The sequence below is a fragment of the Photinus pyralis genome, unplaced genomic scaffold (genome assembly GCF_008802855.1).
Source record: "Photinus pyralis isolate 1611_PpyrPB1 unplaced genomic scaffold, Ppyr1.3 Ppyr1.4_LG5, whole genome shotgun sequence".
Classification (NCBI taxonomy): Eukaryota; Metazoa; Arthropoda; class Insecta; order Coleoptera; family Lampyridae; genus Photinus; species Photinus pyralis.
This window is the reverse complement of record NW_022170596.1, coordinates 27664589-27686330: the sequence shown is the minus strand read 5'-3', so window position 1 is coordinate 27686330 and position 21742 is coordinate 27664589. Positions and strand designations below refer to the sequence as shown.

Here is a 21742-nt window from a genome sequence, read left to right as displayed (position 1 = left end):
TGTATAGGTCACGAGAATGTAAACTATCAACACCGAGCAAACTGGCTGATATACAGAAAATGATAAACAGGATATACACCGGTACAATTCGCTCACCAATGAAGGGAAGGCCGAATTTATACGAAAAACCTTCATGCAAATTCGGTATGCACGACTGATGAAGGGTAAGCAGATTTTATACGAAAAACCTCGAGAATTCTGAAAAAATTCCGTTGTTATTCTGTAAGAAGTTCCAGTTGTCATGGTAGAGGCATAGGCAGCGGTTGAGAATGTTCGTCTTATAGATACACCTCTTTCCACGGCCACCCAGGAGGCAATAAATTCACATTAAAATAATGTAATTTTATTGGAGGTGTTTATTGGCCTCGTTATAGGGTTCCCCATTAGAAATTTCTTATATATAGAGTATATAAAAAACAACTAATAGGCCTACCATAATTTTTGAATGTCAAATGATTACAATTTAAAAAGTAAAAAAATACATAAGATGCAGACACAAACAGTAACCGAATTCCGCACTGGCATATAGCTTGATTCTTCCTCCTACCAATTCTCCACCCAGCGACACTCACTCTTGCCGTTAGAGATGGACTCTCCCAACATTACGTGATTCGTTTTTTGTGTGTGCAAAAATATTGCGCCGGTGAACGAGAGCTGGGTTCACTCCGGAAAATGAAACAAAAATCCGTCTGTGGAAACATCATCGCTAAAGGGGTTGTACGAATTCCTGTCTACCGGAGCGCTATGAGACGTTGAAGAATCTTCAGACCGCAATACAAAACATGAAGGCAGCGCAGCGCTAGTCCACACGTACAACATACACACACCCTTCTTACAGTTCTAGTGTCTCTTCCTCGACTTGACCAAACACCGAAGAGGAACATGCGACGGTAGATACAAAAAGATGGATCGCTCGGATCGGTGATTATGATGAAATAGTGTAAAGTTTCCAAAAATACCAATAAACATAATTTTTCATTGTGAAAATAATTGGGAACCTTATTTTACGTAGGTACCAGCTCCCGGTAGAAGAAGAACATTCGCGAGAGTGAAATCGCAAATTATTCCTTAGGGAAATGAAAAACTCCTTGATGTTTATATATCATTTATTAACACAACTCAAGAAGGTATATTATTTATATTTAAATTAAACGTATAATATTCTTGATCAGAGGCAGAAGTGGTTTCTGATGTGTAATTGCAGAGAGTTCAACTATCTCTTTGATTAATCCATATAACTTTCCACAACAGTTGCAGATTTCCATCCGCATGCCCGACTCGATTCGTTTTTTTTGTGCAAAAAAGATTGCGCCGGTGGACGAGAGCTAAGTTCCCTACACGACTCCGGAAACAAAAATCCGCCAATGGAAACATCATCACCAAAGCCGTCTGCCTGAGTTTTCTTTTTAGGACCGGGGTTGTGTGAATTCCTGCCTACCGGAGCGCTGTGAGACGTTGGAGAACCTTCACACCGGAATACAAAACAAGAAGGCAGCGCAACGCTAGTCCACACGTATCTGACGAAACATCGAGGAATAACATGCGGGGTAGATTCAAAAAGATGGATTGATCGGAACGGTGATTATGATGAAAAAAAAAGGAAATAGTGTACAATTTTTAAAAACGTCCCTATTATTCCGTAGAGAAATGAAAACTCCTTGGTGTTTATATATCATTTATTAACATAACTCAAAAAGGTACATTGTTTACATATAAATCAGACGTAATGTTATCACATTTGATCAGAAGCAGAAGTGGTTTCTGATGTATAATTGCAGAGAGTACAACTATCTCCTTGATTAATCCGATTCAAGATAACTTTCCGCAACATCCACGATCCTCACATGCCCATTGGGGCTCATCTGAGTGCTTCTAAACGTCCAGAAAACGCAATATTGGCATATCGAAAATTTATCACGATTACAATACTTTCCTTTATACATACTTTGTATGTAGAGGGAAAGTAACAATGGAGGCCTAACAGGTTTCTTTGTTAAGAATTAATCTATTGTAGGTCTGGTTAAGTAAAAAAAAGTGTGGGTTGGTAAATTAATAGATTGATATAGAAAAACTAATTCAAAAATACATTAGGAGGGATACCAAATCTGCACATTAATCAACATCCATCGGGTTATCGGCAACATCTTGAGGTTTATCAATAGCATAATGGCCCCACGGAAGAGTGTTAAATGAGCCGGGAATTAGATACCTCTTATCGTCTTCGGGACTTAGAGCAATTTTCGACTGTGTTATAGAATACACTTGATGTTTATCTGTCCGAATCAAATTTTGAGATGCTGTTTTGCGCTTAAATGTCTCCAGACATTCCACATAATCATCAAAAGAAATTTTAGTCTCGACTACACTTTTCTTTACCCCCTTTGCCTTTTTTATCAAACCATAATTTTTAATAATCGTAGCAATTTCATCCTCCTCATACTCTTCCGCTTCTAATTTCTGACGCAATTTTATTAAATCATCCTTGGTGGTTAATACTTTGGTCGTGTACAGTTTAGATCGCAATCCTACATAATCAGTCATTACTTTCCCATTATTTTCATCCTTCATCATACCCAAGACTTTCTTATTTACAAGAGGTATGTCATATGGGTTGTTAGGGTTAAAATCGCTGGTATCGTAATATTTAAAACAATCGCTTTTAATAACCATATACGGGTCTTGCTCTCGAATTTCATAAATTAAACTATCGGTATCAGTATAAACGGCAGTACAGTTACCTCCAAATCTATCCATCATGTAGTCGTAGTGAAAGCTGTATATGGTCGTCTTAGCTAAATCAAGAATGGCTTGACCTACGTATATAGGTTTATTTAAATATACTTCAAGCTTATTCATTTCTACCGCCACCAAGTTCTCATTAAATATAACGCAAGATTTAAATTCTGGTTTTGAGATATATGATTCTGCACCATAACGACCCTCCCATTTGGATAATAATTTAACGTCAAGTCGTTTTCTAACATTTTCCATGGTCTTCCCAAAGACTGCGTTGTTCATCAACTTAAACAAGTTCTTCTCAAATTCATTCTTGGCATTTCTTCTTAGGTTCGTATTCAAGTCAATGTAGGACTTTAGCCAAGGGGACTGTTTAAATTTTAGTACTCTATGTACTTTAGTGAGAACTAAGCCGTGAGCTAATGCTTGTTTCAAGGCGCGATAGTGGATGACGTATTTTTCTTTATGATTTAGGGTTGCCATGAGTTTTGAAGTTTCTTTAGCTCTAGATGGTGGTTTCATGGTTTTCGGGTTGATATGTAATGCACAGAATGGTAAATCTTGATGTAAGTCATGCAACTGCTTTGGATACTCCAAATCAACTTCTAGAATGTAGCCTTCATTTGCATCATCCGGGATCATAGTAACATCGATGTTGGCATCTACCCATTGAAACCCCCCATAAGGAAGATATTGACTCATACTCCATCCATATTGGTTATTAATATCATTGTACATCAAATATACATCAGGTTTCGCTGAATCATACTTGGGCATGTATTTATTATTTGCGTGGACTCTTCTCTTAGAGCAGACTTGACTCAAACCTCCTCGAATACCTCGCTCAATAAAAAGAAACATATCTTGGTCGGTAAGGAGTTCCAACTCTTGCCGCGTGTGTTTCAACATGGCATCCCAAGTAAAGCCTGGCAGTGTAAAGTAGTGGGCTGGATCTAAATCATAAGTACTAATACAGCTTGATCTAAATAGTTCAAATACATCCGCAAGGAGGAGAATATCGGTCTTCATATATAACTCAACGTATTGACCTAAATTGTTGCAGTTAAATTTGCTCCACACCTCTTGAGCTCTACGATACATCCTACGGGGACAAGGCTTATCTTCCAATTTATTGTAAAACGCATCTTGAGGAGGGAGGCAAGGCTCATCGAAACGGGTAAATGAGTCTAAATAATCATACGGCATAATACCCTTTTTAGTTAAAAGATTAAATTGATCTTCAGGTAGAGCAAAGAATTGTGACTTGAGATTGGGAAATTCTGTTAGAGCTGATGATAATTTATCTAAGGATGATGCCATAAACCGGAAGCTATCTATAAATCTAAAGTTGATGCGTGACTCGTTGATATGTTTGGTAAAAGAGATATATTTTTCTTTGGTTATAGGAAGCAAGTCGATTTTACCACCCATTCTAGTGGCAATATCCGTTATAAGAAAGTGAGCGTCATATCCACTCAAGTTGTGGAATACTACCGGAATTGTATGAGTGTCCTGATAGTTGACGTTACAAATTTCACATGCAGCTCCGCGGAAGTTGTTCTCTGGAATGAGGTGATTGTGATCTCGAACCTTCTTCTGCCCTGCTGTAAATGGCTGTTCGCAAATGTGGCAGTGAGTTGCTGTTTGGAATTCGATTTCTTGTTGTGGAGTCATTTGCATCTTATAGGGGCAAAGAAACACAGTAGAGACATCTTCCGCGAGTTGATTCATCTCGTCAGCAAACCACCGCATACAATCTTCACCACGGTAACTATTGTAGAATGAAAGAGATTCGTCATATGAGCACTTGAAGTAGTATCCCACAGCTGCCGGAATATGTTGCTGGTATGCGGTCTTTTTCGCGCTAGGTTTCAGGACACTCTCGAGATCTGCATATACTACGAAGGGGGCTTTTATTTTATTTTTAAAATTTTTAAACTTCAACATCTTTTTTTCTTCCGTAGGCATCTTGATTGCGGTATCATTCTTCTGCATACAATCTCCAGTATGCTTAATTAATTTGTCTTCAGAATGAAAATAGTGTAAACATCTATCACAAACATATTTTTGTCCATTCCTTTTGCCTAACTTTTTAGATACTAGCCGTGAAAGATTTTTGATCCAAACATAATGGAATTTAGTGGGTTGTTCATAGCAGTCTTGCACTAAAAGCAGGTTCACATGTTTATCCATCTTTTCCTTAGTTAGGTATGTAGGCAGGGTACTAAACTGATCCTTTTTCTCTTTCTTCAAAATGTACACATTAATGGAGATATTGTTCTGTTTTTCAAAATTCGAAATTTGTCTCATGGTCATCGGAAACTGGATCCCTTTTAGCTTAAGCACAGACGAGTAGTGAGGGTATTTAGATATTCTTTGAGGATGTTTATCAGCAGGATATAATGCTGAAACCACCGCCCACGCAAAGCACGCATGATCCTCGTTCTTGACGTTAACACAGGCCTTTTTTGTTTGAATTTGCGGAGGTAACTCAACATATGAAGACCCAAGTTGAGGTGTAAATTTGTTAAAATTAACCCCTAAATTAACGACGGCTCGAAGTGCCCAACCGCTGTTACATTCCTGAAACTCCGATAACTTCTTCATTAGGGGTTTACTAACCTTTTCCTCAAACCACTCTTCTATGTCAGTACCTCTATATATTGCCGCATTTGATGTTGTGAAGTACTTATATTCGTTGAGAGTTTTTTCCCCTTGAGTAATCACAAATTCCCCGCAAAAAATCGCATTTACTTTCACAGCCTCGTCTTTTTTCAAGGCGTTGAAAACCTGTCGTTTGAAGATTACCTTACAGTCCACTAAGAAGCGGCTGGGGTCTTTATGTTTGAGATTAGTAATAACACCAGTCCGTATTCTATTACTAAAAGCTGAAATGGAGTCATCCCAATGAACGCGATGCTTTGCGGTTTCTTTGTTCAATGCTATACCCTGGCCCCTCTTTTGTTCTAATTTAAAATGCTTACGCATCGATTTAATATTACGTAAACAAGCCTCATGATGTTGTTTTTCACCTATAGGTAAAGCTCCACGCAAAGAATTCCGAATCCTACGTGTCGCTTTATCACACTCTCTTATCCCTTCCCTAACTGATTTATCGCTGTAATTAGTTCTTAACACACCTAAAATACCTGCAATGTGTTTCACTAAATCTGCAAACATCTTACACGTCTAATGAATTTTAACAATAAACTAAAAAAACCTACTGCTAATAAAAATAAAACTCACCAACACGACTAATAAACAAAAACGTCTAAACACAACGAATACTAGAGCAGGAATGGAAAAAATCTGAATAATGCACCTTTTATAGCGAGCTGAAGTTACGTGTACCTGTACGTGTAATCAATTTTAATAATAAATTAAAAAACTATTAATAATAAAAATAAAACTCACCAACACGACTAATAAACACAACACGTCTAAACACAACGAATACTAGAGCAGGAATGGAAAAAATCTGAATAATTCCTCTTTTATAACGCGCTTCGAATTACGTGCACGTCAAATAATAATAAATTTAAAAGAATAACTACTACTGCTAATAATAATAAAACTCACCAACAGATAGGTAACTAATAAACACACAAACGCAACGACTAATTGCAAGCAATACTCGAATAGAAATGGGAAAAAATTTGAATAATCACCCTTTTATAAGGCGCTGAAAATGCAATTTCTAATGAGAGTGTGTATATTTCTGCGAAATGATGATCGCTCTCCTCGGCTCTCGTTTCAGAAAAGAACAAAGTCGATTCATCACTATTTTTTACACCCGTGCGGCGTGCTTCCGAACTCAGGCCATTTTAAAATTTGAAACACATTATTGTACTTATTTGTTTATAATTATTTACTTTCATCTCCAATCCAACAAGAACACGACAGGCGCTTTGAATAATAGTGTTGAGGTAAGCATTTTCAATTAGACGTTTGCTATACGTAAAATTACACGGGAAATTTAGTGTAATAGATACATTTTTTCGTGAATTTGCAGTTTGATTAATGAGGGCGAAGCCCGAGTTAATCAAGCATATTAATGAAAAAAGACACTTTCAACACGTGTTGTACACGAAATTTTTTTGCGTAGTGATCTTTAATTACACATAATTGAATAATATAATTGACATTCGCGATTTACTGTCACTCAAAATTTGAGCTATTGTTCAAAGACAGGACGGTGGACAGGACTAAACGCCATGGAAAAGAATGGTAAAAATCGTGAAAAAAAGTACCGCTTTCCATACGATTTATTGACAAAAAAGTTCGGTAATTTGTTAACTATGCAAAAAAAATTACGGAATTATCTGCATAACTAACGAGTTGTAATACAAAAGCTGATAAGTGCGCGCGAGTATAGTTTGTGCTGAATGCGTACTGTGCAAGAGCAGTAAAGGACGACGGGGACGAGCAGAGATACTTATTACCGAGAATTGCATTTGTTTATAGGTTTATATTTTGAACTTGAAATTAATTTACTTTCATCTCCATTCTCCAGTCCAACACGACAGGGTGCTCGTTGGGGTGGGGTAAGCATTTGCCATGAGTGCAACGCGTATTTTAAATATGGACCAATTACACTTTTTAGTGTGTGAACATAATAATGCAATACTGAATCGTTCAAGTAGGCATGGCGGCTTCATTATGAGATTGGGGGATGTAATAAATTGCTTTGCCGCAAAAAGGATATGCATTTACTCGTATTTGGATACCTCATAGCCGCCCGAAATTTCGAACTCACAGTAAAAAAGAACCTTGCGTGCGCGCTAATGCAGAAGGTATCTTCAGAAACATGGACACGAAAAAATCGCGGTGCATTTCCTATATTGGAATGTTCCCCGACGAACTTTTGATGTGCGCGGTGGTAAAAAGAATTTGACAAAAGTGTTACTATACGTAAAATCGCGGGAAAGATTACCAATGTAGCGCAGTTTTTCTTCAGTCGTTTTTTTTTTCATTCCCGTAGCTGCCAAATACCGCTTGTATTACCATGAAGCTCCCCAAAAAGAATTCTAATACGCCCCAGTATAATTTTTGAATGCGTACTATGATACGAGAATTGCATTTGTTCTATTTATGTATTGGAATTTGAAATTATTCTTCGTAATTAAATTTACAATGCTTTCAACAATGAAGTAGTAAGGGAGAGGACGATTGTATAATAGCTGACCGATCATTTTTACACATTCCATCCCAGGAAGTCTATTCCATATAACATTTATTTTTATCCATAATCGCAAAATGAATATGAAGAACATCCATACACGTACGACTTGGATAGTACAAGTTACCTAGTATTACAGCTGGATGATGCAATGTCATATAATTATAGGAAATCTAAACAACACGTCGACTAATTCTCGTTTTAATAATTAGAGAATCGGGGAACGATTTTTTCTACAATGCTTCCTTTTATTCTATAAATAGCACAAGTAATTACCTACCTATGATTGTTTTAACGTAGATGTGATTAAGGCGCGGTAGCCGAGTGGTTCAGATGGATGGTTCTAATGTAAAAGATCGATGGTTCGAATCCCCGCGTCTACAAATTTACCGCAACGCTTATGAGAAGCATAACTGTCAAAAATATGAGGCAAACGGAAAGACACGGCTCATCTATATCAGTCGATAAGTAATAGTTCTGGTAGCGCAGTTGGTTATCCGACCTCTGATACAGCAGTAAGTGCGGAGGGAAGTAGGTTCGAACCTCGATCCGAACTGAAGCCTTCCAAAATAACCTTGACCCGGGCTGCCGAAAAAAAAGGAGCGAAACTAATTGGACGGAAAAACAGTCCCTCACCCCGAGAGCCTATACCATATATATAAGAGGTATATATGGCCTAATACCAACACCACGGCTGTCGAAATAAGTCGATTAAGCTGAGGCGGTAAAAGTTCCCACACCCCGGCTGCCCGGACCAACGCCTCTCCGAAATACCACACTCCGGCTGTGTTACCCTGCGACCAACGACATCCCTGCCGGCGAGCCCGGGACGCGCATGCGCACATGACAGAAGTGATACAAAAATGACCGAAATGGACCTTAGAATTTCTTATGGGAAATAACATGGGATTTTGACCAAAAGTGGGCCAGAACTCTCATAGCCTATCTACTAACGTGGACGGAAGAACGGGCAAATGTTAGTGTGGGACATTTTAATTTTTGCAAAATGCACGACCCTCGTCCATGGAATAGCTACTTAATATTTAGTCAATTTCAAAAGAGAATACTTACCGACAGTGGGAACAAGGCAGATTAACAGATCTTTGATTTGATCTTGATAGGCTAAAAAAAATGACAGGGTAGCACATAAACAATATTAGTGGTCATAATCGAGTGTAATTTAATAAATCATCTCAAAAATTACAAATAGGACACTGGAATATCTGGATCTGAAATGTCAACGTTTAAATTTAACTTTAATTTTTTTGCAAAAAAAGGGAACAACTCGTAGCCTGTAAAATTATTATCAATATCAAAACAGGCCTTTCAAGTGCAAGTCCAAACAACCTTTCCGAGCTTAGAAGGACGCTTTTTGCCTTGTCTGTAACAGTTAAAAACATAAAAAAACAAGAAGGGTAGTGAATAGCATGGCACCTAAATATTGCGTAGCAATGTCTAAAGGTGCGTTTTCACGCTCATACAATTTGCGCAAATTGACTTGTGCATGTAAATTTGTGCAAATTCACTGAACTCATGCATCCATTTTCACGGTTCAAGTTTGGTGCACAAATTTGTCTACAGTACAGTTCAGATTGTCATTCTTTCCTGTATGTCGTTCTCAAGGAATTTATTTTCTTTATCACAGTTTCCCTATTTGCACTCTCTTCAAGTGTACGCATTTTTTAATTTTTTTCAATTAGAATATCATACGCCTGTGGCTTTCGTCGTTTCTATCGCTGTACTGTTTGGATTTAACTTTCCAAAGACAAGAAAGGATTTATAAAGCAAAATAAACTGGACCATGAACTCTTTTTCTTTCTTTGACATTATTATCACAAACAAAACACAAAATAACGTACAACACATGTCCGCTCATGTCTGGGGGAGGGGGGAGTGTTGCACTGTCTTATTGTAGGTATACACAGCGAATGCTGTATAGTGCGATTATTGATACAATAAAAAATCATATCTCCCTTAGTTTCCAATCGATTTCGAGAAATAAAGAAGCATTGGATTCGTATTTTAAAGCTTCACAAATTCCCTTTCCTAACTTTTTCCGAAAAAAAAATAATAACAAAGTTATTAGCAAAAAACATGAAAATCCAAGATGGCGGCGCAATTTTCAGGATGTTCCGCACCTCGGACATATGGGGACTTTTAGTATGTTAAAGAGCATTATTGGTACTAGTAATTTCGGACATCGGTTGCTTGTTCCGAATTTGTTCTAGGTTTGAGCAAATATTACTCTAATTTTACTCGACTACTACGCATGCGTCGAATTGGTGTGTCGTTTACACGTTCATGCATTTGCACCAACCACGTGCAAATTATCTGGCCATCCAGATTTTACTCAAGCCAAATTTTCTGGCTTGCGCAAGTAAACAATTTTCGTTTTCATGCACCAATTTACTTGCACAAAATGGCATGCACAAGTCAATTTGCGCAAATTGCATGAGCGTGAAAACGCGTTTGATATTCGGGTACTCGAATACTACAAACCGTAATTAATACTCAATAAGAATCAATAATTCAATTGACGTTAACTAAACAAAATCAAAATCTTGATCGACAACGAATCGTCCGTACAAATCAGTAATATAAAAAAAGCATAACCGTCACGTTAATTCGAAAGCTACTTTACGATGCACAAATTACTAAATTTCTATACAACATAATATGTATACTTAACTATTTTTTTAAATACGCAACATGGCCGCATTTTATTACTTTGTGGCTAATGGGAACCAATGGTATAGGACCTACAAAACCTTTAATTCGAACCTGGCTATTGCGCTTGATAAAGCCCAAAGTATATTCAATATTTTGTGAAATGTTAACTAAGACAAACGTAGAGTCCATGTTGAAAACTATGTGCGCGTATGTGCAGAACGGACTTGCATTTTTTGTATATCAACCATATCCATATGTTATGTTGTTGTACAGGAAATTAATTGCTCTTTCCAAATATATAAGACATAAATATAAAATTGAGGTGGCCCTCTTATCTCAAACGCACTGTATTTTGTATTATTTAAAAAAAATTTTTAAATTTATTAAGCTAATGAATCATACGCTCTTCTGTCCCGACGTGCATAACAGCGTAATAAAGTTATACGTCCAAAATTTCATTTTTCTAATAAATGGGCATATACGCGGCTATGACATATTTTATCATGTTGTTTGAAATGACATGTTTGTATCATTAACAATTTTTATTGATTGGTATCAGCTGTCTTAATTACCATGGATACAATAAACAAAACAACATCGTTTACTATTTAAATTTAAAAACAGTAAAAAAATAAGGTTTTCATTGCTAAAATAAAAAAAAAAGATATCTTAATGTAATCAGGAAAAAAATGGCAAACAATTGACTTCAAGATATACAGGGTGTTGCGTTTAAAGGGGCTACATGACGTGGGGTCGGCTACATATGGGTGCCATCCCCTAGCGTGCTAACGTGGTGATTTTTGAGTTTTTTTCCTATACATTAGGGCTTAAGATTTAATTTGATTTACATTTAGGGGATTGTGAAAAATGTCGATATCATTCACTGAGGAGAACTTATTTAAATTGATCAGGATTCTAATAAGTTAAATACAGTGCGCGGGTTAAGATGACTTGGCGGGCATGTAGGGTCAACGCTTCAAATTGGGTCAGTGAGTTAAAGTCGGGTGGTCTTAAGAGTCAAGCTGGGTTGTCAAGTCGTCTTGTTATTCATGGATGGAACATTTTGGTTCCTGTCCTCATCCATTCATTTTGTACACAATTTATCTGCGAGAAAGGGTTTGACTAAAGAGAAAATCATTAATAAGAGAGTCAGCCTCCTTGTAATGGATATGGGCAAACTAGTCTAGAGAGGACGCTTCTCTTATGAAACTACATTGGTAAGAATTGAAACATTTGAATCAGACCTGGTATTGCTTATGAGCAGCTTTGTGAACTAACTTTATTGGAGTAGTTCAGATGTGGGGGAAAAACGGTATCGGGACGTGCATTTAAACTGCAATATTCGTCCTGCTTGTTAAATATCTAATTAGACTAGATTAGATTAATTTCTAGGTCTATGTCAAATAATAAAATCGAGCAAGGCCAAATAACCTATAATTAAATTGTTATTTCTCATCAAAATTGAATTTAAATCCTATTCCTCAGAATGCTGTGCTCATTTGTATGGCCTTTATTTAATTATTCTAAAACGATTTACCAAAAAAATGTAATTGCAGACCTAAAACCGTGCTATAAAAATTAAAGTCATCATTTCAAGTGCGTACGTTTTAATCAACTATCAATCAATCTCATAATTAAATATACCTAATTATACCTAATCAACAAACACAGTAAGAAGTGGGGGGTCACATGTCGTAATTAATTGTAAAAAAGATTCACATTTGAACTTTCCTTGTTTATGAATTAATTAACAAAATTATGTCTGTTCATTATAACTGGTTTTTATTAAACAATTATAATAATCCGATTTCTTTTATTAGTCATTGCATCATTACTTTTTTGTGCCACACAGTCTAGAGAGTAAATAGTAAAAAATAGCACACATAGTATATTATTGATTCAATTTTTGGATCAATTAAATACCCGCTTTATTGGCCCATATGAATAAAAGGAAGCAAATGCTTATACTTGCGAAATTCAAAGTAAATACTCGTAATTGCTCCTTCACACTGGGCGATTTAGCAGCGCTGCTGAGCAGCAGGACAGGACGCAGTGCAGCGCTGCTAAACAGACCAGTATGAAGGGGCAGTTACGAGTATTTACTTTGAATTTTGTAAGTATAAGCATTTGCTTCCTTTTATTCATATGGCCCATTGTAAAGGGTTTATTGGTTTTAAAACTAATTATGGAAACTATAACAACTGTTTTCTAATGTATCTAGGATTGAATTACACAACAGGATTACATCCTAAACACAACCATTTCTTATCCATTATTTACTCCCTACCTATTTGGATAGTTTTTTTTAAAACTTAGCGTTATAGGGCATACTGAGTAAATTTATTCTGGATGCTTGCCGTTATTTTTAGTAGCGTAATTACTCTATAGCATTAAAATTTTGTTGATCTGTAACACCAAAAATGTGCTTACTTTCCTGACGACTAGGTACCTTACCATTTTTTTGGTTAAAACATTGGCAAATACATTAATGTTATGTTCAAAAATTCAAAATACAAGAAAAAATTAACAGAAGTTTATTTCAGATTTTAATCATGCAACTGCCTATTCATCTATTTACTATTAACAGCAGAATAAAATGTGGCCATTTTGTTTTAGGAACTAAGAAGATGGAATATAAAACAAGGCAGTGGCACGAGAAGTGTTTCTGTTGTAACGTCTGTAAAACTCCCATTGGAACCCAGAGCTTCATTCCGAGGGAGCAGGAAATTTACTGCGCCAAGTGCTACGAGGATAAGTACGCCACTCGTTGCATCAAGTGCAATAAGGTAGTACTCGAACTGAAATTGTTTGTCACATTTAAATTACAATCTTTTTTAGGTGATTACAAGCGGAGGTGTAACTTACAAGAACGAACCGTGGCATAGAGAATGCTTCACGTGCACCAACTGCAATACCAGCTTGGCCGGCGCTCGCTTTACCAGTCGAGATGACAAGCCGTACTGCGCCGAATGTTTCGGCGAACTGTTTGCTAAGAGATGCACGTCTTGTAATAAGCCAATTACTGGTATCGGAGGTACGAAGTTTATATCGTTCGAGGACAGGCATTGGCACAACGATTGCTTTTATTGCGCCAATTGCCGTACGAGCCTTGTCGGACGTGGTTTTATTACTGATGCGGATGATATTATATGTCCCGATTGTGCTAAGAAAAATTTCATGTAATTTTTTTATTTCTTCACGCTTCATTTTCAATTAGCTTTACTTTCGTTTTAGCAATATTTAAATCTTAATTTATGAGGAGGTAATTTTATCAATTATAAGTGGGTTTAGAATGTGATGTTCACTATGTGTCATAATTTATTAACATTCGCTTATATAATCTTGTATTCTATCATTAAATATTAATTTCAAAGGTCACCCGGCAATAATTTTTTAACATTTAACTAAAGACCTTTAATTTAGCAAAATTGTACTCATATATTGTTAATGTTATGGAAATGTACATTTCGAATGTGTGGCCTTAAATTTGGAATAACTAGAAACCTACCACGTTTCGTAGGTTGTGTGCCTCTAGTAGTTTTAACTTCATCTAAATCTGGTTAACTACCTGGTTAATGTAGATAAAAAAGCAAGTGTATACAGCTTAAAGGCATTTATTGAGCTAATTTGGTGCTACATGAGTAGTTAGAATGTTTAGTTTACATACAATATTGAATGTTATTTTTTAATAGTTTAATCGTATTTGCGAATTTTAAATGATATCTAATACATATGTAAGCTTCATTAAATTATTTATAATATCTAGCTACATTTATAAATTGTTTAGAAGGAAATGTCTGTATATTTTATTATTTAACTTGTTTTGGAATGTTAACGATACATTACGCATTGATTCTTGTATACAGGGCTTGTGCTTTTTAGGGAACTTGTTAATATTATGTAAAATAAAGTCTAAAATCATATTCTTAAGGTCATCGCAATAAGTCACATTGAATTGGAGTTGGTCTGCTATGGAAAATGACTAAAGCTCTTAAATGCTCTGAATACTTGTAGACTCTTGGAAGGGTTTTTCAGCTTTCCAGAGGCCCTAACGTTTTCCACAGTCTCTTAAATGTTATTTGGGAATTTTCAGGTTCAGAGAGATCTGGAAAGCTATCAACTGTACCTTGAATGCAATCTGCGACTCGTGTATAAGGCTTTCCAGAAAATGGGCGAGTTTCGATTAAGCTTAGAAGGCCTTGGAAAGAGTTAAAATGGTGTGATACTGTGGCAGGGGTTTAACGAGTTCCGCAAAGACATTGAGCCACTGAACTCTGTGAAGGACACTAAAACTAGAAAGCTTTGGATTACTCTGAACCATACTTTAAAGAAGAAAAGTGGGCCATAATAATATTTTATGTTTGAGATTCGTCAGTTCAAGAGGTCCTATACCTGTATTCATTTTAAGAAGGTAGCGGTAAAAAGTATAGGGAAGCTTTGACCTTCAGTGTGATTGGTTAAAACACGAGTCAGTATTACGCTGAAACATAAAACGAGTGGCGAATTTTGCAAGCTGGTAGTTTCTGTTGCCATCTAAACTGTTGGAAGTGTCATTAACTGCTAATGTCAAAGATTTATTTCTGTTTGCAGTACTGGATATTTCTACTTTAGAATAATTTTATGCCGTTTTATATTTTTCCTGTGTGTGCTTATCTTCAAACACAGCGCCATCTACTACCTTCTTATAATGAATGAAGTATAGTAGCAATTTATCATTATTATTATTGTAGTAGGTACTAGGGGTGGTCCCAGACTGTTATTGTATTTTATGTTTCCAGAAAGATCTTGGAATGGTTGTATCTTGGAATTTTCGACCAGAGTGTGGAGTTTCTTCATGAATTTTGCTTGAATCTCCTTTTTGGCTGTGTTATATGTAATCCCACAGGCCAGTTTGGGTCCTATGAATGAATTGCACTAACATGTTCTTCTGCAACCTAGCTGTTTGCGATTCCCACACGCCCAGGTGCCTAATGCGTTTAGTCATCAATAAGTTACTTAAATAGGAGAAGCGACATTAAGCTTGGCGAATACGACTTTTACGTCCCTCCACGCCATGGGTATGTATCCCAGGGCTGTATTTGCACTTAGTAACGTACATATATAGGGTGGAGGCTAACTTTTTGTAGTAGAACAGGAAAAATATAGAGGATTTATGCCTTAAGAAGAATACAAAATGAAATAATTTTTTAATTTCTAATCTTGATGACATACCAAGTCTATAAGTGGTTTAGTTCCAGAGCTTTTGTGACTTGGCAGACATGAACAGCGTAAAAGTACTTTTTATTTTTTGAAAGTGAAAGTGCACAAAAACTGCTTTTGGCGAGAGAAGCGTATGGTCGAATATACTCGGATGATTTCGACAATATTTCCATAACTCTTTAGTGCACTTTCACTTTCAAAAAATAAAAAGTGTGTTAAAAATTATTTCATATTTGTATTCTTGTTAACGTAACGCATAAGGGCTATTAAAATCGAAAACACCAATTTGAAAGTGACCTGTTCGTCTCTTGTTCGCAAGCGCGCCGCTTAACGAATTTTTTTTAGTCATCTGAAACAACTCTTCGGCAGTTTTGTTCTTTAATATATAATAAAGTGTACCCGCTAGTTATATTCTATTCATAAGGGGTGCTCGACGAGGCAGGATAGGGCCTTAGCTGTTTAGCCTTAAACTGCTTCACTTCCCTTCCTGAGTGACCAAAGAGCTAATGCCTGTCTTTGATCAACGCGTCACAGTATTAGATCACATGCTAGGTAGTTTCATCTCTTACTACAGAACGTACACATGGGCTCCTCTACAAACCCAATCTGATGATGACTATCCACTGCCCCGTGAGGACTCTGATGATCTTCCTGATCTGGCCTCTAATTTCGAAGTTTAAAAGATTTACATTTGCCGAGGGGCCCGATAAGAAGGTGCTAGACTGTTTGAGTCCAATTGCACTGAGCCTGGAATTGATTGGTCATCCAGTCTTTAATCCTGACAACAAATAAGGCGGTAATTCCTCGGGTTCGAATTAATATCAATTTTTGCATTGATTATTTTGATGTTGAAACACAAAGAAATGTCGGTTTTTTTATTTGTAATTTATTTTGGCTCTTACCACTCAAATTAATGACATAGCCGGTCCACCCTGTACATTCACGTATTGCAATATGTAGGCATAATACAAACTTTGTATAAATTTTGCTTGTTAGAGATTACAGTATCAGGTAGTTCATATGTTTCAAGGTCCCAAAACTGTCATTCAACAAATTCGTAATTCCTTATTTTTAGGGTGTATTTATGTTCTTTAACATTTAAGATTTTTAGAAGAATGCCCGATTTTCCGCCGATTCCCCCTGCTGCAAAACATGTTGCACATTACATGAAAGTGGCAGATGAACACGATGATCGAAATGTCGTTATCAGTTATTGGAGTAAGAATCTGACCTTTAAATTATTTACTTATTTATGTTTTGATCAATATAGGTCGTATGTACGCTTGTGAAGTCGTAATGAGATCAATTACTGGAAAGAAACCTCCAGAAGTTACAGCATTTTTAATAGCAATCATGAGCTGGCTCGAAGACGTTAAAAAAAATCATGCGGATGTAGAGGGTATCACCAATACGACTGTGGCACAAGCTTTAATTGAGGAATATATTTTGCAATTATTTAATTACGCTGATGGGCAGGATAGAGCTGAAAAATTTGGGAAAAATGTAGTCAAGGCTTTTTATACGGCTGGAATTTTGTGCGATGTACTTCAACAGTTTGGCACTTTAAGTGATGAAATGAGCAACAAACGTAAATACGCCAAATGGAAAGCTGCGTACATTCATAATTGCCTTAAATCTGGCGAAATCCCAGTTCCGGGTCCTCCAGCTGACTACGATGGTGAAGATGGAGATCCTTACATGGCGGATGATGCTGGCTTTCACCCGTCAACAGACAACACGCCACGCAGTAGACCAGAGAACGAACCTGCTCCTTACGTTTCGCCTGCACCATCACCTGCTCCTCGCACTTTACCTCCTGTGGCACCTGAACCGACACCCATTCCTCAAACCCCTACAATTTCTCCTTCTGCTAGTGGTAGTTTAAACCCAGAGGATATGGAAAAAGCACAAAAATTTTGCAAATGGGCTGCATCTGCACTAGCATACGATGACGTTAATACTGCTATTGATAACCTTCAAAAAGCTTTGGCCTTATTACAGACTGGAAGAGATGCTTAAGCTTGCAGAGATATTGCTTTTGTAGTTTATCCGTCTTCAATGATGGTTGAGTAATTGATTTTTTGATATTTATTGAAATTTAAAGTGAATTTTACACTCTTAATTTTGTTATAAAAATAGAAGCTATTTTCATTTCTGTAATATATTTTTAATAAATGGTAATGCTGTAAAAAATTGTAAGGTGCTGTCTGCCGGTTTTGTAAGGTAAATACCGAAATATAGAACAACTTGAGACCTCCTGCAGGGGCACCTTTATGCCCCATTATGGGGGTCACTTTGTAATTGGGCGAAAGCCTATTGTGGACCCAGAACAAGAAAGGGACAATAAATGAGTGTAAGTTAAAGTAGCTCAGTGTGGGAACAGAATACGGAATAATATAACGTATCTTTATTCGGTGGTGTGGGTAACCAGAGGAATGAGGAAACGTTGCTGTTGGATATTTCTTTCCAGTACAGTCGCTTCTATTACAAATAGTAACGAGCGATTAAAAATGAGTGGCGGTCGAGTCGCCTTCGGAAGTTCAACTTAAGTACGAAACATCATGTAAACAAAAATTCCAAAAGTGATGACACCGACAGCAATTCATTTTTGATCTCGTAGTATATTAATTATAAATTTAAATTTGTTGGGTATTGCATCTACCAGATTTGTTTGAACTACTAATAATGAAATGTGTTTTATGATCATTGATCCTGTACAGTTGGATGTCAAATTTTATACAAGTTTTTGAATTGTTAACCTAATTTTAATCTTCCAGAAATTGAAATTAGACAAAGGCATTGAATTTATAATTAAATTCAATTACAAAGTCATAAAACACCCAAATAGATAAATGTTCAACGGCTTTCTACAACGTTATGAACTCAAAAGCTGACGAAAGTATTACATCCTTCACATTCATACTTGTAGTTGTAACTTCATGTTATTGTAGTTATTGTCAACATATTATGCGAATTTTGCGAAGTGGTTATTCATAATATACTCTACCTGAGGCAGCTGTACCCGAAGCAAATTTTCGTAAAGCGAAAAAAATATGGTGTCATAGTTCATCGTTCCGTACATCCCCAACTGAACGAGTACATTACTGAAAGTTTAAAAGCGGTCAAATATCATGCGAAAGCATGCTCATTACGGAAATTGTTTGTGTGTATTATTGGTGCTGAAGCGACGATCCACGAACGATTTGTATTTGACATTCTCTCAATACAGAACAACTTTAATAAGTAGACATAGTGCTCTAGTTGTGCATAATAATACTATTATTTCTTTTAGGGATCAAATTTATTTAAAATTGGAGCAAGATTTGCGTGATTTTTGTCTTAAATTGCAAACTGCATGTTCCTATTTAGATCCGGTTCCTGATAATGCCGTTTTTAAAATTATGCTCCACACTACGGAATATTCAAATATATCATTTAATAGTAATTCTGCATATGAGGTTGTTATTTCTAAAGTAACGATTGCTTCTGACGGTCAGTTTTAGGATTTTCCCTGGTTGCAAGTGAAAGAGCAAGAGTTTAAGATTTCCGCACCTGATGTTGTACCTTTACATACTGTGAAAACAGATTCTCTTGGTTTACAAATATATATAGAAAAAAATTCATTGTAAAAGTACCTATTTGCTACCGATAATTATAAGTAAATTACAAAAAATGAAATTAGACTCTCTGACCATTTGATAATTTGTTGTTTATGGCCTGGCCCAAGTAGATGCAAATTAACGCATTGTTACTTTATGGTGTACGTACTTACATTCCTACATACTTGGTAGTTGATCGTCCTGGAAGTTTTGGACTCCACAGTCTATTTGAAAAAGTTGACTCCTGTAATTTCAAATAAGTCATTTTTCCAAAGAATCGAGGTATATTCTCTTTGTTATTTAACTAAAACGCACCTATATCCCCTGCAAAAAGTCTTCTTGTTCTAGATTTTTGCCTGTAGAATCTAATTATCCTATTATTATTATTTTAGCGAAAAACGACTAATTTGAGCAACTGGAAGACTTTGTTCTTATATAGATCTTTGTCCTGTAGAATAAAAGTCGCTACCAGACTAGTCGTTTTTCGGTGAAATAGCAAAAAGAGTAGCTAGACTTCAGTAGAAAATCGCCTTGGGGAAATTAACTGGGCAAACCTTTCTCTTATGATGGTTTTTAACTTATGTACAATCCAAAAAGACTAGAATTTTCAGGCTGGGCCACTATGCGGTTATGGGCGAAAACCCATTGGTCATAACTTTCAATGTAAGGAGTCGGTTCAAACCTGAGAATTCTGGTCGTTTTGAATTGTACAAGCGCGAATATTTATAAGAAAAATGTTTTTCCAATCGATTTCAAACTGTTTGTTTTTTGATGAAATATGAAACATTTTTGCCGCTAAATTTGGTTGAAAAAGGACTTGCCCGAGATCGACCAAGATTGACCTAATACTTTGTGTGCCCCGAGGCCCCAAAAAATTGGCCGCCTCCCTTCGTCGGATGGCATGGGGGGAGAGGGGAGGTGGTAAGTAATAGCTCCGTGTAGGTTTATCCATTTCATGTTATTTCATATCCGCATTTATAAAAACCGAATAACGCGAGTTCCCATGAGGGTACGTAGGTAGTCAGTGGCCTGCATCTGTTTCTGTTTATCTATACTAAGGTTATACAATACCTATTACTATTGAACAAAATGAGGGTTTTATTCAATGATATTACTCAACGAAAAGCATTTGTAAATGAATCGCCTACGAGTGCGGTTGTAGTGTACGGCGCTCAGTTCGTGTAAAACCATTATCCCACGTATAAGGGTGAGTTTTGTTTATCGTTATGTAAGATTGGTTGTCGGTTCGAGACGTTTTCAACATAATAAATAAATTAAAATAAGTTAACACGCAGTCATCATTTAATCAATTTTTGGTATCTATTTCGGTTTGCCCGAGTTTTGATAATGCACGCGATCGTGATTTTGGTAAGAAATTTCTACCAATGAAATTGTGATAGATTGGGCCGATTTCTTCCATATCTCTTAGATGGCATCGCCCATAATTGATCTAAGGGTACAGGGCTCAAAAGAAAAGCAATCATGAACGTCAAAATTTTTAAAAATTTTTTATGTTGATGGGTATAGAGAAATGTGGTATCTCTGCGACCGAAATAAACCAAATAATTCGCAAAAGGTTGGGTGCAGTGTTCTCGTTTCGTCCGTTCGAGGCTTCAGATCTGAGCGCTGAGACCTCATCACTCAAACGCTAGAATTTGATTTAAACGCTCACAAATGAAAGGCTAGAATCGGTTATTGTGGGTTAAAAAACTACCCTAGTTTGGAAAAAATTTTATAACACTTCTCACGGACCCTAATAAAATAAGTTACTCATCATTGCCAGGAGGCAAAGTAAGCCGTCCCCTATTAGTTATACAGTCATAAATGTCTGAGAAGCCTTTTTTGAGGAAACAATTAATAACCTCTATAAAGCGTTATAAAGTCCTAATTATAGTTTCACGCAACCCTTAATCAGGGCCATCATTGTCAAATGAGATTAGGGAGGTTTTTTCCTATAAGTTTTACTTATTATTCTTCAATTATAAGTGCTGAAGTTCCATAATTTATGGAAAGCGACCATAGGGTCTGAGGGGTCTGAGCTCTGAGTGTACATGGACTACCCCCCAATAGACTGTAGACAAAGATATGATGCAGGGAAGACATTGAATTGTTCCTTTTCCTGGGTGGTATTCCATGCAAAATAATAATTCTTAAATTTATCAAGAACTATTGAGTAGTTTTCGCAAATTTAAATTTTTCTTCATTTTCTATTACCTCAAGTTTGTAGATTAATATTACTTTCAAACCTCCATCCCGAAGTACCGAACTATAATGGGTGCAATTACAATACAACTAGCAACCGAAAACGAGTGTTTAAACATAAGGTGCCGTGAGAAATTGGCTCTCATTTTTGGACTGT

The 21742-nt window shown here is 36.5% G+C and overlaps 4 protein-coding genes across 5 annotated transcripts; 3 read left to right on the top strand and 1 right to left on the bottom strand.

Annotated features, from left to right (window-relative positions):
• Positions 1-14: 14 nt before the first annotated feature.
• LOC116171592 lies at positions 15-6813 on the bottom strand. The gene is made up of 2 exons (XM_031488527.1): positions 6151-6813; positions 15-6087 (listed from the first exon to the last, which is right to left on the bottom strand). The coding sequence occupies exon 2, from the start codon at positions 5914-5916 to the stop codon at positions 2113-2115; it is 3804 nt and encodes a 1267-aa protein (XP_031344387.1). The 5' UTR covers positions 5917-6087; positions 6151-6813; the 3' UTR covers positions 15-2112.
• A 6355-nt stretch (positions 6814-13168) lies between these two features.
• On the top strand, positions 13169-14346 carry LOC116171989 (four and a half LIM domains protein 2-like). Its single transcript, XM_031489069.1, has 2 exons — positions 13169-13371; positions 13424-14346. The coding sequence occupies exons 1-2, from the start codon at positions 13213-13215 to the stop codon at positions 13766-13768; spliced, it is 504 nt and encodes a 167-aa protein (XP_031344929.1). The 5' UTR covers positions 13169-13212; the 3' UTR covers positions 13769-14346.
• Positions 14347-16801: 2455 nt separating this feature from the next.
• On the top strand, positions 16802-17977 carry LOC116172370 (vacuolar protein sorting-associated protein VTA1 homolog). Of its 2 annotated transcripts, XM_031489581.1 has the most exons (3): positions 16802-16841; positions 16896-17002; positions 17055-17977. In XM_031489581.1, the coding sequence occupies exons 2-3, from the start codon at positions 16900-16902 to the stop codon at positions 17801-17803; spliced, it is 852 nt and encodes a 283-aa protein (XP_031345441.1). In that variant the 5' UTR covers positions 16802-16841; positions 16896-16899; the 3' UTR covers positions 17804-17977. The 2 variants fall into 2 exon arrangements, with proteins under 2 accessions (XP_031345441.1, XP_031345440.1); XM_031489580.1 differs by lacking the exon at positions 16802-16841 and having other exon boundaries at positions 16848-17002.
• A 526-nt stretch (positions 17978-18503) lies between these two features.
• On the top strand, positions 18504-19455 carry LOC116171879 (mitotic spindle assembly checkpoint protein MAD2B-like). The gene is made up of 4 exons (XM_031488911.1): positions 18504-18683; positions 18736-19027; positions 19077-19242; positions 19288-19455. Exons 1-4 carry the CDS (start codon positions 18662-18664, stop codon positions 19411-19413), a joined length of 606 nt encoding a protein of 201 aa, XP_031344771.1. The 5' UTR covers positions 18504-18661; the 3' UTR covers positions 19414-19455.
• The last annotated feature ends 2287 nt before the right edge of the window (positions 19456-21742 follow it).

Coding starts and splice junctions, on each gene's coding strand:
- LOC116171592 (XM_031488527.1), bottom strand. CDS start 5,916: ATGTTTGCAGATTTAGTGAAACACATTGCAGGTATTTTAGGTGTGTTA.
- LOC116171989 (XM_031489069.1), top strand. CDS start 13,213: ATGGAATATAAAACAAGGCAGTGGCACGAGAAGTGTTTCTGTTGTAAC. Junction 13,372..13,423: donor GTTGCATCAAGTGCAATAAG/GTAGTACTCGAA, acceptor AATCTTTTTTAG/GTGATTACAAGCGGAGGTGT.
- LOC116172370 (XM_031489581.1), top strand. CDS start 16,900: ATGCCCGATTTTCCGCCGATTCCCCCTGCTGCAAAACATGTTGCACAT. Junction 17,003..17,054: donor TGTCGTTATCAGTTATTGGA/GTAAGAATCTGA, acceptor TGATCAATATAG/GTCGTATGTACGCTTGTGAA.
- LOC116171879 (XM_031488911.1), top strand. CDS start 18,662: ATGAACTCAAAAGCTGACGAAA. Junction 19,028..19,076: donor ATACAGAACAACTTTAATAA/GTAGACATAGTG, acceptor TATTTCTTTTAG/GGATCAAATTTATTTAAAAT. Junction 19,243..19,287: donor ATAGTAATTCTGCATATGAG/GTTGTTATTTCT, acceptor GGTCAGTTTTAG/GATTTTCCCTGGTTGCAAGT.